At 55.3% G+C, this 15336-nt stretch overlaps 10 protein-coding genes across 10 annotated transcripts; 4 read left to right on the plus strand and 6 right to left on the minus strand.

The window, feature by feature from the left end:
- Positions 1-67: 67 nt before the first annotated feature.
- On the plus strand, positions 68-2046 carry L969DRAFT_14991 (uncharacterized protein; the record flags this gene model as incomplete). Its single annotated transcript, XM_014714932.1, has 3 exons — positions 68-1262; positions 1312-1628; positions 1678-2046. The coding sequence occupies 3 exons, from the start codon at positions 68-70 to the stop codon at positions 2044-2046; spliced, it is 1881 nt and encodes a 626-aa protein (XP_014570418.1).
- Positions 2047-2108: 62 nt separating this feature from the next.
- Positions 2109-3655, minus strand: L969DRAFT_101227 (uncharacterized protein). Its single transcript, XM_014715883.1, has 4 exons — positions 2471-3655; positions 2387-2418; positions 2250-2340; positions 2109-2201 (listed from the first exon to the last, which is right to left on the minus strand). The coding sequence occupies exons 1-4, from the start codon at positions 3285-3287 to the stop codon at positions 2155-2157; spliced, it is 987 nt and encodes a 328-aa protein (XP_014571369.1). The 5' UTR covers positions 3288-3655; the 3' UTR covers positions 2109-2154.
- L969DRAFT_92216 (uncharacterized protein) lies at positions 3613-4253 on the plus strand (the record flags this gene model as incomplete). The annotated part of the gene is made up of 2 exons (XM_014715884.1): positions 3613-3682; positions 3769-4253. 2 exons carry the CDS (start codon positions 3613-3615, stop codon positions 4251-4253), a joined length of 555 nt encoding a protein of 184 aa, XP_014571370.1.
- Positions 4254-4436: 183 nt separating this feature from the next.
- Positions 4437-5296, minus strand: L969DRAFT_42205 (uncharacterized protein; the record flags this gene model as incomplete). The annotated part of the gene is made up of 4 exons (XM_014715346.1): positions 4437-4528; positions 4581-4982; positions 5038-5119; positions 5246-5296. Coding segments are annotated over 4 exons (627 nt in total), but the record flags the coding sequence as incomplete, so codon positions are not given.
- On the plus strand, positions 5257-7502 carry L969DRAFT_84680 (uncharacterized protein). Its single transcript, XM_014715885.1, has 8 exons — positions 5257-5455; positions 5517-5700; positions 5784-5879; positions 5937-6224; positions 6285-6371; positions 6427-7142; positions 7193-7395; positions 7449-7502. Exons 2-8 carry the CDS (start codon positions 5608-5610, stop codon positions 7496-7498), a joined length of 1533 nt encoding a protein of 510 aa, XP_014571371.1. The 5' UTR covers positions 5257-5455; positions 5517-5607; the 3' UTR covers positions 7499-7502.
- Positions 7503-7549: 47 nt separating this feature from the next.
- L969DRAFT_84682 (uncharacterized protein) lies at positions 7550-8803 on the plus strand. Its single transcript, XM_014715886.1, has 3 exons — positions 7550-8232; positions 8284-8499; positions 8546-8803. The coding sequence occupies exons 1-3, from the start codon at positions 7630-7632 to the stop codon at positions 8759-8761; spliced, it is 1035 nt and encodes a 344-aa protein (XP_014571372.1). The 5' UTR covers positions 7550-7629; the 3' UTR covers positions 8762-8803.
- Positions 8766-10572, minus strand: L969DRAFT_84683 (uncharacterized protein). Its single transcript, XM_014715887.1, has 5 exons — positions 9816-10572; positions 9671-9763; positions 9470-9622; positions 9295-9420; positions 8766-9244 (listed from the first exon to the last, which is right to left on the minus strand). The coding sequence occupies exons 1-5, from the start codon at positions 10488-10490 to the stop codon at positions 8834-8836; spliced, it is 1458 nt and encodes a 485-aa protein (XP_014571373.1). The 5' UTR covers positions 10491-10572; the 3' UTR covers positions 8766-8833.
- Positions 10573-10804: 232 nt separating this feature from the next.
- L969DRAFT_42303 (uncharacterized protein) lies at positions 10805-12368 on the minus strand (the record flags this gene model as incomplete). Its single annotated transcript, XM_014715440.1, has 4 exons — positions 10805-10904; positions 11034-11688; positions 11735-12148; positions 12272-12368. The coding sequence occupies 4 exons, from the start codon at positions 12366-12368 to the stop codon at positions 10805-10807; spliced, it is 1266 nt and encodes a 421-aa protein (XP_014570926.1).
- A 357-nt stretch (positions 12369-12725) lies between these two features.
- Positions 12726-13172, minus strand: L969DRAFT_44485 (glycosyltransferase family 20 protein; the record flags this gene model as incomplete). The annotated part of the gene is made up of 1 exon (XM_014715888.1): positions 12726-13172. One exon carries the CDS (start codon positions 13170-13172, stop codon positions 12726-12728), a length of 447 nt encoding a protein of 148 aa, XP_014571374.1.
- A 646-nt stretch (positions 13173-13818) lies between these two features.
- L969DRAFT_92223 (uncharacterized protein) lies at positions 13819-15273 on the minus strand (the record flags this gene model as incomplete). The annotated part of the gene is made up of 4 exons (XM_014715889.1): positions 13819-14660; positions 14711-14880; positions 14938-15171; positions 15230-15273. 4 exons carry the CDS (start codon positions 15271-15273, stop codon positions 13819-13821), a joined length of 1290 nt encoding a protein of 429 aa, XP_014571375.1.
- Between the last annotated feature and the right edge of the window lie 63 nt (positions 15274-15336).

Here is a 15336-nt window from a genome sequence, read left to right on the forward strand (position 1 = left end):
CCTAGGCCAGCCTCTTCAACTTCCTCGCGGGCCTGCTCGGACAGGCGAGCCTGACGGCTCTGGCGCTATGCAGTCTGCCTTGCTCAATGCGCCAGAGCCGGACCCAGTTCTCGAGCGAAGCTATACCGTCCGGGTTGCGGAAGGCTCCATTCAAGCTGCCAACTCGCCCGCACAGATCCCGGCAAGTCCGCCAGCTTTACTGGATTCACCGACAAGCCTCTTACCCGTACTCAACAAGCGTCCGCGGCTACACCATAGCACATCCGGCGAGGACACCTACGATGACAGCTCGCCCGAATCTCCCAAGGGCTCCCTGTTCAAACGGCCTACACTCAACAAGTTAAGAACGTCCAGCTTGAGCACGTACAAGGTGCCTGTCAGGCCGAATGCTCGTGCTGCACTCGCTAGAATCGGGCAGATCAGTGCGGCTCCCACCGCAACGAAAGAGCTTACCTTTGAGCTTGCAAGAATCGACGGAGGCAGGGAAGCGTTGCGGTTCTTAGTGTATGCGTTCATCTTCGAAGCAACAACGACAGGCATCGGCAACTCCTACGGTGTCATGTTGGACTTTTATCTTCAACAGCCGACGTTTGCCGACTCGAAGGGCGCGGGGACGATCTTGCCGCTGGTTGGTACCACGGCAGCGAGCTGTTTGTATATCGGCGGACCCATCTTGCTCGCTCCGCTGAACCGCTGGCCACATCGCTGCAAGAGGCTAGCAATCTTCGGCACCATTGTCTACAGTGCCGGCCTGGCACTTGCAAGTACTTGTACCAAACCATGGCAGCTGCTCATCACGCAGGGCCTGATCACTGGACTCGCCGATGCTTTGGTGTATTTCACTACTTTCACCTGGCTGACCAGCTACTGGGTCAAGCGTCGGGACCTTGCGGCCAATATCTCCTTGGCCGGTGCAGGAGTGGGTGGCGCAGTCATGCCATTCGTCGTGCATAAGCTGCTTGATTCGTACGGATACCCCACGACGCTTCGTGCACTGGCTGTGGGGACCCTCGTGGTACGAGGGAGTCTGCTGCCATTCATGCATTCGCGGCTACGTCATGTGCATCAAGCAGCAGGACGCGACCCCGGCGTCAAGCTTAGCGCATTCGATAGAATCCCACACCAGAATCCCTTAGTCTGGCTGTGCGCCTTTGGCAGCACTGTCCAATCTTTGAGTAAATTCGCAATCGGTCTGTACCTGCCAGCATTCGCAAATGCGCTTGGCTTGAGCACCGAGCAAGGCACTATCCTCGTCATGCTCAGTAAGCGCACAGACTAGTTATCGATGATGAATGCTGACATGATCCTCAGACAACCTGTGCGCGACAATGGGACCGCTGCTCGTCGGTCTGGCTGTACGCAAGCTCAACCCGCATTGGGTTGCGATCACGAAGACGACAGTGAGCTCGATGATCGTTCTTCTCCTGTGGGGCGCCAGCTCGACCTACGGCGTCTTGGTTGCCTTTGCCGTCGTCATTGGTATCACAAGCTCAGGCTATTCGGGTCTGTATGGTGCCTTTGCGGACGACATAACAAAGACGAGCAATAATGGCAACACGCTTTGGGGAATGTTGACTCTTGCACGCGGAGTAGGGAACATTATCATCGGGCCCATCAGTGCAGCTCTGGTATGTAACCTATCCTCGCCAGGCCTACTTTGCTGAATCTTGATAAAAGCTGCGCACAGAAGTCCCCGGCCTGAAATGGCGCGGCTACGGTGCTCACAGTCCTCAGGCTGGGCATTTTGGCCTGCTGATCCTCTTCACGGGCTGCACCTTCATCTTCGTGACTCTGATCCACCTGTTCATCATCGCGATTAGCGAACGAGTCGAAGGCCGCAACGCAGGCTCACCCTCGACTGAGCTGACGCCCGTTCAGCTTGCTGCGCAAGACGACGGGGAACTCAAGACCCAGACACCAGATGAACAGCAGCTTACTATACCTCACCAGCTTCCACGCCACAGCGCAGACCACAGCACACACAGTGCACACACACATCATTCCCGCGAGAATGTGACGGAGCTCGATATGCTCGATTTTGCTTGACCATCATGGTGTTGTAGTGCAATAGGGAATACAGTGACACGTTTGCGGAGCAAGGCAGATCCAGAAGTGCACGACAGATCGTACAGCCATGACGCAACGACGCGTAATTTACTTGGGCGGAAGGACATTTTCTGCAAATTCACCATCGTAATTTCCTGGTCAAGATGGTCAGCAGGCACTGGAGGAGTCCAAATTTTGCATACCGGGCGGACTATAATTGCAGGACCAGAAGTAGCCCATGTTGCTGCAGAAGGTGACAGCGCAGCCCATTGATGTAGTGGATTGCCAGACCATCTGTTCTGCTGGTCAGCGATGCACATGCGCACATGAGCATGCATACCTGGGTGAAATGGCCAGCAGCATCGGAGAAGCCTGATATGATCTCGCGTCAGTCAAACACATTTGCAGGAGAGCGAGCACTGACCTGGATTCGAATAGTCATAGTACTTGACTTCATCTTGACCCCACGCTGTGTCAACTTCGGTCGGATTGATGTACCCGCTGGCGATGTTCTCGCCATAGAGGTCGGTACCACTGTGCTGGAAGACGCATCGCTTGGTCCAGCTCTGCGCGAAAGCCGCAGCATCGGCATTCCAGGTCAGTGGCGCTGCCTGGAACTTGGCCCTGAATGCATTGGTCGTCTTGAGGAATTCGGCTTGCATCTGTGCAGGAGCACGAGTATAGTCGGGATTGCCATAGCTATCCAGGGGGATGGCAGTGCTCGAAGCAGAGGTCGTGCTGCTTGTCTTTGTGGTGCTTGGGCTCGTCTTTGTGGTGCTTGTGCTTGAGCTTGACTGTGTGGAGCTTGTGCTTGAGCTCGGCTTCGTTGTGCTAGTGCTAGAGACTGCCGAAGCTGGGCTACTCGACTTTGTCGTGCTCGTCAATGGCTTGGAGGTGCTTGTAGGCGGCGTAGACGTCGTCGTGCTCGCTGGCTTGCTGGTGGTAGTAACTGGCTTTGTGACGCTCGATGACTTTGCTGTCGTTGTCGGCTTAGCAGTGGTTTTCTTACTTGAGGTCGTCTTTTTTGCTGGCTTGGCCCGCTTCTTGGGCTTCTTGGTCGATTTCTTCGTCGTCTTCTTCGCAGCTTTGACCTTTTGACGTCTGCGTGATTTTGCATCGAATCGAGGTCCATCGGAGCATTCGGCCGAGCGCTTCGCTAGCTCGAGAGTGTCCTGTGGTACAGCTATAGAATGAACGACGACGGCAGTCGTTAGCAAGAACAGTATCGATGTCACCCGCATGCTGATTATGTTATGGTGAAGAAGTCGAGTTGGCAGTGTTGGCGTCGAGCCTGGAGATATAGGTGGTTAGGTTCTCGTCGGGACCAGCCCAGATATCCGTATGTTAAATGAAGGTGACGGCAAGCAAGCGTTGCCTTGGCGGCGACGACCGATCCGGCCGAGAGGTGCTTAACACGCTCACTTGTTCTTTTTGGCTTCTTGCCGCGTTTGGAAAGCACGTGACATGCCTTCGATCTGATATCCTTCTTTTTTTTTGGAACGCAGGCGAGCGTGAGAGATTACGAGTCGCATCTGCTGAGCCACGCCCATAGCCAACGTTGACAAGATGCCGGGCGTTCGAGATGTCGCTGCAAACGACTTCATTACTGCATACAGCCAACACTTGAAGCGATCAGGTATGTTCAGCTACTGATATCGTCCCTGTACGCCCGGCAGAGGCTAGGGACGAGGTCGGAATCGAGGCTAATTTTATTGCGAGCAGGCAAGCTGGAAGTGCCTACCTGGGTCGACATCGTCAAGACGGGTACCTTCAAGGAGCTAGCGCCGTATGACCCAGACTGGTTCTATGTCCGCGCTGCCGCCGTCGCTCGTCATGTCTACCTCAGAAAACACGTCGGTGTCGGATCGCTGCAGAAGCTCCATGGTGGCTCGCAGAACAGGGGCAACCGTCCATCTCGTCATCGTGACGCATCAGGTGGGCTGAGCGTGACCAGCGAGATAGAGCCCAAGGCTGATTTGCGCTATCCGGCAGGCTCCGTCGAGCGCAAGGTGATGCAAGGCCTCGAAAAGATTGGCGTGCTCGAGAAGGACCCACGGGGTGGCCGAAGAATCAGCCAGGACGGACAGCGAGACTGTATGTGCCTCCTTGGCAGTACTGCTGACCAAGCTCATGGTCAAGCAGTGGACCGAATCGCATCCTCGCTCGTGGTGCGCGACGACGAGGAAGAGGCCGAGGATGATGAGTAGACCGCTCGAGCACTCTCGGATGTGATTGTACTCTGGTCATGCATCGATTTGCAACTGCAGGCAATCGTCTGAGGACGGCAGAGTTCAGCTTAAGTGACATGTTTGCATTCCTCGGTCACAGATCCGACCATATTTCACACTTTGGATAGAACGAGAAGTATATAATTAGGCCTGCAGGTGAGCCTACAAGTCATGGATGATATGTCTATGGCGCCGGAATCTTTGATATCGATTTTGCAAGGAGGAGGTCGCGGCAGGGCAAGCTCTCATTTGATCTGTCGCGCGACACCAATGAGCGCAGGCCCGGGAGAGCCAGAGATCCGAGACTGACATTACCCGCTCCACCTCGTCCGGCACTGTGCATGTGAGGGTGTGCAGCAGCTTCGGCCTCGTACATCTTCTTGACGTCAGCCTCGTGAGCGGTCTCCGTCTTGTCGGCTTCGGCCGCGCGAGCACGATCGGCAGGATCGCGGCTTGGACTGCGAATGTTGCCTGCACCGCCACGGCCAGAGGTGTGGATATCACCCTTGCGGGCCTCGCGCGAGCGGGATCGCTCCTGCTGCTCTCTGGCGTCCTCGGCACGCTCTCTGCGCTCGACCGACGGTGACTTTGATCGCGCCATGTTGCCCGCACCACCTCGACCGGTGGACATCAGTCGATCGGGCAGTGCGCCATGCTGGTGACCGCCTGCGCCGCCGTGGAACGCACGTCCTCTGCCTTCCTCTTCGGCTGGCGAGAGATACGATCAGCCCCGTCTACTGGCGGTCAGATTGGCCAAGTTTACCTGCAGATCCGTGGTGATCGCGCTCTCGAGAAACATCGCGGCTTCTGCCACCGACTCGATTGGGCGAGAGTGCCTCTCTGACCTGTCCCACAACAGTCACAATCAGTTCACCGTCCTACCCAACCACTCAGTCACTCGTCGGCGTCTTCCTCTGCAGACGCAGATCGACGCGAGCAGAGAAGACGTCAGAGAGGATGCGTGGACCGACCTTGTCTAGTGCGCCCGTCATCGTAGCTGTGGAGTGACTTGCTTTGCCTGGTGCTGCAGAATGAAAAAGCGCACGATAACGACGAACGCAGCTTGGCAGAGCTCCCGAGAGACGCCACTTTGCATTGTGCTCTTTACTGTCGCTCGCGACGCTCACGGTCGTGCAGGCGTGGCGGACTCGACGGGCGACCACGAAGCCAGCAGAAGAAGAGTGTGTCCGGCTTGCATCATTGATCCAGTGGTCCGTCTACTGATCATGCTTTGCGTGGCAGACACCAAGCTCTGAGTGCAAGTTGAGCACATATAGCAGCCCACTACTAGGCAACATCGCTTGCAGCCTGCAGCCCAACCTCCGTCTTTGCCATGGAGAACGGACTTTCGCCCGCCACGGCAGCAGCCGCCCATGCCGACGACAAGAACCGTACACGATCGAAGAACAGAATCGCCTCACACATTGTACGTGGCAGACCTGTCGCGCGCCAAAGAGCTCGCGAGCACGTTGTGATGGGTTTGCTCACTTTGGATGGGTGGACACGCAGGATTTCAAGTCTGCCACCACGGGCGTTGCTGCAAAGGCCATGCGCAATGAGCTCAACGCGCTTGTGCAGAAGATCGATGACCCACAGGTCAAAAGAGCCAGTTCCTCGCGCGTTAGCCGGCTTGTGGCATGCTAATGTGATCTATGCTGGCAGGCCTTCGAGTCAGAGATGCATTCCTTCTTCCTGCTCTTCAACCGCTACCTGTCCGAAAAGGCAAAAGGTCAGAAGCTCCAATGGGATCGCGTCAAGCCGCCCGCGCCAGAGCAAGTCGTAGCCTACAAATCACTCAAGGATGCCAAAGATAGTTCCATCCTCAACAAGCTGGCCGTACTCAAGCTCAACGGTGGTCTGGGAACCACAATGGGCTGCGTCGGTCCAAAGTCTGTTATCGAGGTCAGAGACGGAATGACTTTCCTCGACCTTAGCGTGCGCCAAATCGAGGTATGCCCCATGCTTGGCCGCTTCGAGAAGTCGCAAACTGATCTCGACATTCTGCATTAGCATCTCAATTCTGCTTACGATGTCAATGTGCCCCTCATCCTCATGAACTCTTTCAACACGGACGACGACACCAATCGCGTCATTCAGGCATGCTGACTTTTGTCATCGACTTCGCTAGACTGACAGATCTCTGAGCGAGCAGAAGTACGCCAATCACAACATTGAAATCATGACCTTCAATCAATCACGCTACCCCCGCGTCAACAAGGAGACGCTCCTGCCCGTACCACGCAGTGCAACCGACAAGGCAGGATGGTACCCACCCGGTCACGGAGATCTCTTCGATGCCCTGAGCAACTCTGGCTTGCTGGACAAGCTGCTCGAGCAGGGCAAAGAGTACATCTTTGTCTCCAACTCGGACAATCTCGGCGCCGTTACCGACCTAAACATCCTGCAGCACATGATGGAATCCCAATCAGAGTTCATCATGGAGGTCACAGACAAGACAAAGGCAGACGTCAAGGGTGGTACGCTGATCGATTATGAAGGCAGCATTCGGCTTTTGGAAGTGGCGCAAGTCCCATCGGATCACATTGAGGATTTCAAGTCGGTTCGCAAGTTCCAGATCTTCAACACCAACTCGCTCTGGATGGACCTGCGAGCGATCAAGCGTGTCATGGAAACCGAAGGCACCGATCTCGAGATCATCGTCAACAACAAAGTAGCCGACAACGGCGAGGCTGTCATCCAGCTGGAGACGGCCGTCGGTGCTGCCATCAAGCACTTCAAGAATGCACACGGCATCAACGTGCCTCGATCGCGCTTCCTGCCAGTCAAGTCTTGTTCGGACTTGCTCCTCATCACTTCGGACCTGTACCAGCTCGAGCATGGTCAGCTCGTCATGAATCCTGCAAGGATGTGAGTCCGGCCGATGTGCCCGCTCACACTCGTCTGATCTCTTGCATCAGGTTCCTCACCACGCCTATCGTGAAACTCGGCGATCACTTCAAGAAGGTGAGCCAATACCAGAAGCGCTTCAAGAGCATACCGTCCATGCTCGAGCTCGATCATCTGACGGTCTCCGGCGACGTTACCTTTGGCCGCAATGTCGTCTTGCGAGGCGTCGTCATCCTCGTCACAGACGCCAAGATTGATCTGCCGGATGGAACGAGTACGTTTTGATCACTATGTTCGCAGACTATGCTCATCGTCTTGGCACGGCAGTCTTGGAGAACAAGCTAGTCAGCGGCAGTCTCACGATTCTGGAACACTAGTGTAACATTGCAACCATGCTGAGCACCTCTGCGCGTGAGGACTGCTTCTCTCGGCTCTGACGCGGACGATCACGCGCGGCGCGCAAAACGCTCAAATTTCGTTCACGAGAGCCTCGACCTTGCTTGTCGTCATGGGTCTACGGACAGCCTTGGAAAAGCGCAAGAATGTGCAAAAGACGAGCAAGACAAAGGGCAAGCATGTCAAGTCGGCAGAAGAGCCTGTCGTCGAGCCAAAGTCGATATTGAAAAAGCCAAAAGTCAAGCAGAGTGTCCTTGCTGCGCTGGCGGAGGACGGTGTAGATAGGCCTGCGTCGATCAAGAAGGGCAAAGGCAAGGCGGTCGTGAGCAGCTCAGTCTCGGCAGAAGCGCCAACTGTTACATTCGACACTGCGCCTGCAAAAGAGTCTGCAAAGGATCCCAACGATTTCGTAGCACTAGGCCTGCCGACTTCAGATGATGAAGACAGCTCAGATGATGACAGACAAGCTGATGATGAGGCGATACGCAAAGCCAAATCGGAGCTCTCCCAAGGTCTGGCAGACTCGATGCCTAAACTCAACAAGAGCGACGAAGCAGTCAGACAACGACTCGACAAGGCAAAGAAGGATCCCAACCAGAAGCCAGGTGTCATCTATCTCGGACGTCTGCCTCGTGCTTTTGCAGAGAAGGAGATGCGGTCCTACTTTGGTCAATTCGGCGAAGTAACGCGTTTGCGACTCGCTCGCTCTACCAAGGTCAGTCTAGCTCACATGTCACAGATACAAAGGCTCATGTACGGCATGCAGACGGGCGGCTCAAAGCACTATGGCTACATTGAATTCGCGCACGAATCTGTAGCGGAGATTGTCGCAGAAACGATGAATAACTATTTGCTCGCCGGTCATCTGCTTCAATGCAAGGTCGTACCGCCCGCAGAAGTGCACCCTCGACTCTGGATAGGAGCGAACAAAAAGTCTGGTCTCATCTCGCCTGGCTTTGCTGCTCGCACTGCGCACAATGCGGTCAGTCATTCGCGATTGACATTTCCTCCTGCTGAAGGGCTTGCAGCCCAAGGATGAAGCGAAGAAGGCCAAGATTGCCCAGCGACTGTTGTCAAGAGAAGCCAAAAAAAGAGCCAAGCTGACTCAGCAGGGAATAGAATACGACTTTGAGGGCTATGCGGCGTCCAAGCGCAAGCGCGCCGCACCGGCATCGGAGGAGCCTGTGCTCAAGAAAGCTAACAAGCGAGCAAAGACGACCAAAGCTACCCTCATCTCCGCCTGATCATGTTGTGAAATCTCTCTTGCATATGTTACAATAGTGCTACGAACTTGACTGATCCCATTCTTGATCTTATTAAACCGCTCGCAATTCCGTCAATCTGCTAGAGAGATTGTCCGTGCCGTGCATATCGGCAGATGCGAAAAAATGCTTCTTGTCTGACATTGGCGAATTTGCTTGACTGTGCGTGCGAGATGAAGGTGCGCTCGATTCTGCAGAGGCAAGACCGCCCGCGGCATGCTCCCTTCGCAAGCTTGCTGAAGGTGATGCATCTACTGGACTGTCGCCCTGAACTGCGTGACCCTGGTCCTTCGATGCCCGTCGGTGTTGATGGCCAGCTTCTGGTCCGTGTGCCTCTTCGCCACCCTTGATGATCCACTCGGACAAGCCTGGCTTGCCATCGCCGTATTCTCGCCAGCGATCATACTGTGCCTGTCGTCTCTCTGCCGCCAGCTTGACCAGTGCCGGGAAATAAGTGTCGTGGTTCTGAAGAGTATTGTCAGCAATGCCTACGAAAGATCATGGCCAAAACGTACATATTGAAAATCGAGCGCGCCTCCGAAAGTTGACTTATCAAGCTGCTCGGCTGGTATCAGATCGGTCGTTTTGGGATTGAACCTGATCTTGTCTTTGGTCATGGGATCGATGAAAGGCCCGACGAGCTGTTTTATCCGGTTAGCCCACCTGTCGAGAGAGATGCGACGTGCTTGCCTTGTAGAAGCCCCAGAAGACGAGCGGGACGCGCACACAGCACGCTCGACCGAGGCGCTCGCAGTAGTAGTTCTGCAGGATATTGAGGACTTCGCGAGCTTGTCCCAGCGAAGTGGGTTGCCCGCCACCATGTCCGCTCCCAAAGTCAATATTCTATGCAGAATGTCAGCGCGACAGATACGAGGAGGACGTGGTACGCACAAGACACAGTGAGTCCACACCGGGTGGCATGAGGTCGACAGCGCGTTCGAGACACCAGACGACGAATTTGATCTGTCGCGGGCCTGTCTTTGTCTAAAACATCGTGTCAGCATACTGTATGGCAACCCCAATTCGGATGACTCGCGTTTTGACGACCCGGATACATATACAGTACGGGTCTGGAGTGGATATCGTAGCCGAGCAGCAGCTCCTTGCCCGTCAGCGCCTCCTCTTCTATCTCCTTGTCTGACAGTTCCTCCACGCCATATTCGCGTCGCCAGACAATCGTCTCCTCGGCGCGAGCGGTAGCCTTGTTGAGGTCCCATCTGACGGATCGGCATATACGCTCGAGCGATTCCTTGGAGAGGTAGCACTTCTCCTTGTCAGTCAGTGCCGCCAAGGAGTCACTCGTCCGCATCGAGCTCGCGTAGCTCTGGTAAGAGTCGCCACGCGTGATGGCTGGCCTGGCGTTGTTGTCGAGCTGATTGAGACCCGAAGCTCGACGTTGCGCTCGCGTCAAGTCCTTGAGACCTTTTAGCGTACGTGGCAAGACGAGATCTGGTGCCGATAGATAAGCCAAGAGCGAGTCGTAGGTGCTTTGTTCCGTCTTCGTCAGAGGGGCGCGGGCTGGCGGAAGCGAGCTAGACGGTGCTGGATGTTCGATAGGCAGGTACCAAGGCTGCTTGCCCGACATCTTGCTTGTTGGGTGCTCCAAGGAGGTATGAGACCCGTGTGATTTGCCATTGGTGATACTCGATGCAGTACTCGGGGATGAAGGTGTGGACTGGCCCTTGTGGTGGTTATTGAAACCCAAGACCATTTCTGCCTGCAATCCGGGAGTTCCACTCGGTTTTGTATGTCGAGGCGAGCCAAGGCGGAGTCAGCGGCGCTGGTCAGCATGCTTACACGCGCCGCTCCGGCCGGCTGGCTGCTAACGCCGCGCGAATTTCTTCACGCAAATTTTTTATTCTCAACTCCGATGTGATGCCGAGAAAGATCAGCGAGAGCTGACGGCTGTAGCAGGACTGCGCCGAGCAAGCTCGACGTGAGTGCGAGTTTTGCGAATGCACAGACCTGTCTATGACAGCTCGCTATTCTTTTCTTAAGCTCCGTCCTGGTCATCAGTTCCTGCGATCACCGGCGAGGACCTTGCGCCAGCGTGATCACTCGATGGCTCAACAGAGACGCAGAAAGACTCGGAAGGGCGACATTAATCACGGTCTGCTTCGTATGACTACAGCGAGAATCGTTTCATGCCGTCGTCACATGCATTCACTTTTCAAAGGCTACGTTTGCTTGCTTGCAGTAGTTGCGGATTATGAGCACTCGCGTGGCATTCCGTGAGCACGACGTGAAAGTGCACCCACGAGGATAGACCGCAGTAGTGTGTTGAGCAGTATGGATCAGCTGATTATGAGAAAAAGTGAGTACTCGATAGCACCCGCTTGAAGCGCTACTTGGGCGATGAGTAGCCCCACTTTCGCCTCGCGCAATCATTGCACTGGCCAGCAATGCCGTCGGAAGCCAGAAGCTCATCTCTTTGGAACTCGACGGCGTAACCCCCGGCGATGCTTGATCGGTGTTGTTGGACGCTGATGCTTCGCCTGTTGCACCGTTCGCTTTTGCCTCGTCGACAGTGGGAGCTTCTCTGACGGCTTGTGCTGGCGAGCCATGGGAATAAGATGTGTCTCTGATCTGTCGCCGCTTTGCATCGTCGCGCTCTCGAAGATGCCGCACCGAAAGTGCTCTTCTTGCATGTGAGATGACGACCCAGATGCCCACGATAGCTTTATCAATGCAGCATACTGAAGCGTATAGCACGCCGTTCAAGACGATTTCGCCACTGAATATCTCCCTGACCGGGATCGCAAAGCCGATGCTGGCAAAGAAGAGCGGCAGCCAGAGATACGATTGCACTTGCGAGACAAGCTCTTCAGATGTTGCTGCAAAGGATCTCGTCGTCCTCATGTGAGGTCGTATGTCGAGGTAGCTCAAGGCGAGGCCGGCAAAGAAGGCGCCTAGGAGGAGCGTCGTTCCTGCGTGAGCTGCCGCACTGAGGCCAACGCCTAGCAAGCATCAGAACCAGCTTTGTGCGTCTGATCGAGTGATCTGATTGAAGTCTGGCTTTGGCTTCCGCTCGTCGCGCTAGCCAGGCCAGTGGCCATCTCGTGATCGTGTAGCTGCACAAGAGCATGCCGACAGAGACGCCGGGAGGTCGCAAGATGATCTCAGTCAGATTGTTGTCATGCTCGTGTCCATAGCCAGACACAGATGGAGGCAAGGCGAGGACAAGTTGGAGTAATATCAGAGCTATCACATCATCGATGAGTGCGGCACTTTGCAATACTGAACCGATACGCGTCTCGGTCAAGCCGGAAGCGCCCAGTGCAGTCAGCGTTGTGCCTAGCGAGGTCGAAGAGAGTGCCCCCGTCTTATCAGATTCGTCAGGCCAATGACTCGGACAAGCTGAGCGGCCTTCTTAGCTCGGCTTGAAATGGGTTGAACGACACGCCGATGGTCCTCGTAACATGACGAATGGTGATGATCAAGCAGACGTTGGCCGCAGTCATTGAGGCAGAGTATCGTTCGCGTTATCATGACTGATGATGGTGGTGTAGTGGCTGCCAGTGTAGGCTGCTCTACGTCGCATCGATTGATCGCCCATGTCGTTGGCGGCAGGCGATGTTGCTTGGAACATAACGACTTGTCCGATCGGTCAGGATAAACCTTGCAAGAGCCACTTGCACGCTCGGAGCTCAAATATGACCCTCTTCGTGGGATCGAGCTTGCCTGGTCAGGGCCGATTGCATTCGGCTGCATGAAGCGAGCGCATAGCGCTCGAACACAGAGGTCGACGCCGTATTCGATTCGCTCTGCGTCGATAATAATGGGCGATAGTCGATTGCGCAGAAGATAGCATTGTTCGACGTCGCTCTTGGCAGGTTCGTGCCCATGACAAGAACGCAGGTATGCGCTTACGAGCAGAGAGCATGCGAGTATGTCTGGCAGGTAGATGTGAATGAGCGAAGATGCTGATGCAGCTGTCGGGACAGCGTTAGCGGGGCAAGAACATGAGGTGGCAGTTGTCGATGTAGATCAGATCGCCAGACCTGTACACTTCGGTCAGCCGATCGGCGAAAGCGAAATTGGCGGCATAGAAAGCTGGCCAGGTTCTTGCTCCATCCTCTTTCTCCCCGTTGTTCACGAGCGCCCGATAGTGCAAGAAAGGCCAAACGCAGCCTTTGCAATAGCCTTCGTAGGAGGCAACCGCGCCCTTGTCATCTGAGCTGGCAGGAGCATACTGGCCTCTTCTCTGAGCCAATCGGAATGGCGGCAGCGGACGCTGCTGAGATTGCGACGCTGCCCGCGAGTCGAATAATTCTGGAGTGTACGCCGTCATCAAGCGAATTTGTGCTTCCTGAGCATGTGCAAAGCGGTGAGACGTCGCTACCGCGGTCAATGCACGTACTAGGACGGCATTTGGGCTCGCCGCCACGGTCATCTGACACCATTGGCACGGTAGGACGAGGCAAAGGCACACGCTCTACGGCGCGGAGAGCGACAGTGACTGGGCCAACAAGCTGTGACACGAATCGCCTGAACCGAACTTGAGACAAGAGATTGGAGATCGCTCGCAAGGATCGTATGCTTGACGGAAGCATACTCGAGGCTCGGTCGCTTCTGATGTAGCAAAGCGAGAGCATCCGACTCGCGGTCCGATACTGCAGTGGCTAGCGCGACTATCGCTGCTTTGGAAGCCTTCTCGTCCTCGCGCTATTCCTTCGTTTCCTGCCTAGTCTTTTGCGATTGCTTGAGTGATCATACGAAATGAGATGAAAGCGTAAGCCCAAGTGGATCGAGCAAGCGTGCTTATCAATCAGCTCCGCTGTGATTTGGCGGACGCCGGGCCGGTCGATGAAGCCTTTGAGGAATGAGTTGCGAGCATTTTGCGGATATCCGGACCGGCCGGCCGGTCATCTGCCATTCAATTCATCAACACGCGCATCATGGTCAGCGTTTGGCTCATAAGACCGTCACATTCGACTCAGATAGCTGGACTCGATCTGTCAGAAATATCCAACATCTAGGCTTTGCTTGCTGTCTCGTTAACGTCGAAGTACGTAAGATGCCTCGAACTACAGTCTTGCCTATTCGGATTCTGAGGCTTTCTGGGTGCGAGCCTTCGCCTCTGCCGACGACCTCGTACACAGTCCACGCGAGGGCTTCGCTGTGGCTTGGTATGCCATTGCTTTTGCCAGCTGCATGATCGAAGAAGCGTCGGCTGGCGAGACTTGGCAGACCGAGTACTGTCTTCTGCTTTCGATCGGAACCTTATGCCAGCGGGCTGATTCGAGAAGCTGTACAATCTGCTGATCCGGGACAAGCAGCGTCACTGAATGCTGCATCGCGAACGTGCTAGGATTGTCTGCCAGATCGAAAGCCGTCTTCAGGGCCAGACATAAGCCGACGGAGGTATTGGTACCTGCCGTCATATGAACAACGGCAGAATAGACGCTCGTCCCATCGAGCTGTACTGTCCGCAAGACTGTAGCGGCAGAAATCATGTTGTCCTTCGCCAAGGCGTAAGTCGCGACGAGAATCTCGTACATGCTTTGTGTGCGAACCAGGCTCGCTGCCTGCATGATCGCATTATTGCCAGCGGAGTGCTGTTCAATGATGATCTCCTTCTCGGTGGGAGAGATCGTCGTGGGATTGACTGATACGGCCTTTGAGACCGTGTCCAGAGGGCATCCTGAAGCAGAATTTGAGATTGCAGCCAGCATCTGCAGGAGGTGGGGATGCCGGCTGGCGCCCAGTGTCGATGTAGCTATCGAGACGAAATGTGTGAATGATGGTGAGCACTTGGCCGACTCTTGTGACGAATCGGTGCTCTTTTCGCTCTTGTTCTGGCAGTCGTCGGCCGCGCTGACGGTGCTTCTGCCGTTCGTCGCTAGCGCCGCTCGCGCAATTCTGGAAGCCTGCTCGCATTCTGAAGGAGACAATGAGCAACGTCGCAAATCAACGGTCGAGGAGACTCACCCGTATCACGCTGTCGGAGTGCGAGATCCATCTGGAGGAGTAAGTCCTCCAGATCTACTCTCGACAGCGTCTTGAGCGCACGGCGTAAGAATGGCGTGTCTGCGGTGGCACAGGCCTGCGCCGTGCGCTCCAGGGTGAGGGCTGAAGGAACGAATATCTTAAGTTCTTTGCTACAACCACGAAGAGATCTATCAGCCACGATGACGCGCAAAATGGCATGAGCTCACCTGTCGTTGATGAGATCCATCAACGAGGTAGCCGTGTGCTGAGAGGCTTGAAGGCGCTTTTGAAGATTCTCGAAGATCGCTTTGTCGAGTCCGTACATCACTTTGGTTCTGTCGAGCTGCGGCGGGGTCGAAGCCGGTCGAACGATGGTGGCTGGTGAGGGGAGGTTGTTCGCTGTGCCGAAGCCCTGCGGGCGATGGACTTCGTCCGAGCCGAGAACTATCCGGGTGACTTCGCTGCGGGCAATGACCTTGTGTGAGCATTGCTCGTCAGGATGGCGTGAGGATGGCGTACCGTTTAGGCGTGGGCCAGATTGGCGGGTGTCCTGAGCCGACCATGGGGGTGCTGCGATAGCCGGTGCGCAGATGAAGAGAGCTGGGAGAGCAAGTTGAGGAGACAGC

Source organism: Mixia osmundae (genome assembly GCF_000708205.1).
Source record: "Mixia osmundae IAM 14324 unplaced genomic scaffold scaffold_1, whole genome shotgun sequence".
In the NCBI taxonomy this organism is placed as follows: domain Eukaryota; kingdom Fungi; phylum Basidiomycota; class Mixiomycetes; order Mixiales; family Mixiaceae; genus Mixia; species Mixia osmundae.

What these genes read in the sequence shown, in the direction of transcription:
- L969DRAFT_84682 (XM_014715886.1), top strand. Translation starts at nt 7,630, where the DNA reads ATGGGTCTACGGACAGCCTTGGAAAAGCGCAAGAATGTGCAAAAGACG. An exon ending in GACTCGCTCGCTCTACCAAG is followed by an intron (nt 8,233 to 8,283) that starts GTCAGTCTAGCT and finishes TACGGCATGCAG; the next exon opens with ACGGGCGGCTCAAAGCACTA. An exon ending in CTCGCACTGCGCACAATGCG is followed by an intron (nt 8,500 to 8,545) that starts GTCAGTCATTCG and finishes AAGGGCTTGCAG; the next exon opens with CCCAAGGATGAAGCGAAGAA.
- L969DRAFT_101227 (XM_014715883.1), bottom strand. Translation starts at nt 3,287, where the DNA reads ATGCGGGTGACATCGATACTGTTCTTGCTAACGACTGCCGTCGTCGTT. An exon ending in CTATGACTATTCGAATCCAG is followed by an intron (nt 2,419 to 2,470) that starts GTCAGTGCTCGC and finishes AGATCATATCAG; the next exon opens with GCTTCTCCGATGCTGCTGGC. An exon ending in CTGCAATTATAGTCCGCCCG is followed by an intron (nt 2,202 to 2,249) that starts GTATGCAAAATT and finishes CATCTTGACCAG; the next exon opens with GAAATTACGATGGTGAATTT.
- L969DRAFT_84683 (XM_014715887.1), bottom strand. Translation starts at nt 10,490, where the DNA reads ATGGTCTTGGGTTTCAATAACCACCACAAGGGCCAGTCCACACCTTCA. An exon ending in GTGTGGACTCACTGTGTCTT is followed by an intron (nt 9,623 to 9,670) that starts GTGCGTACCACG and finishes CATTCTGCATAG; the next exon opens with AATATTGACTTTGGGAGCGG. An exon ending in GCGCGCTCGATTTTCAATAT is followed by an intron (nt 9,245 to 9,294) that starts GTACGTTTTGGC and finishes AATACTCTTCAG; the next exon opens with AACCACGACACTTATTTCCC.
- L969DRAFT_84680 (XM_014715885.1), top strand. Translation starts at nt 5,608, where the DNA reads ATGGAGAACGGACTTTCGCCCGCCACGGCAGCAGCCGCCCATGCCGAC. An exon ending in TTAGCGTGCGCCAAATCGAG is followed by an intron (nt 6,225 to 6,284) that starts GTATGCCCCATG and finishes ATTCTGCATTAG; the next exon opens with CATCTCAATTCTGCTTACGA. An exon ending in GTCATGAATCCTGCAAGGAT is followed by an intron (nt 7,143 to 7,192) that starts GTGAGTCCGGCC and finishes CTCTTGCATCAG; the next exon opens with GTTCCTCACCACGCCTATCG.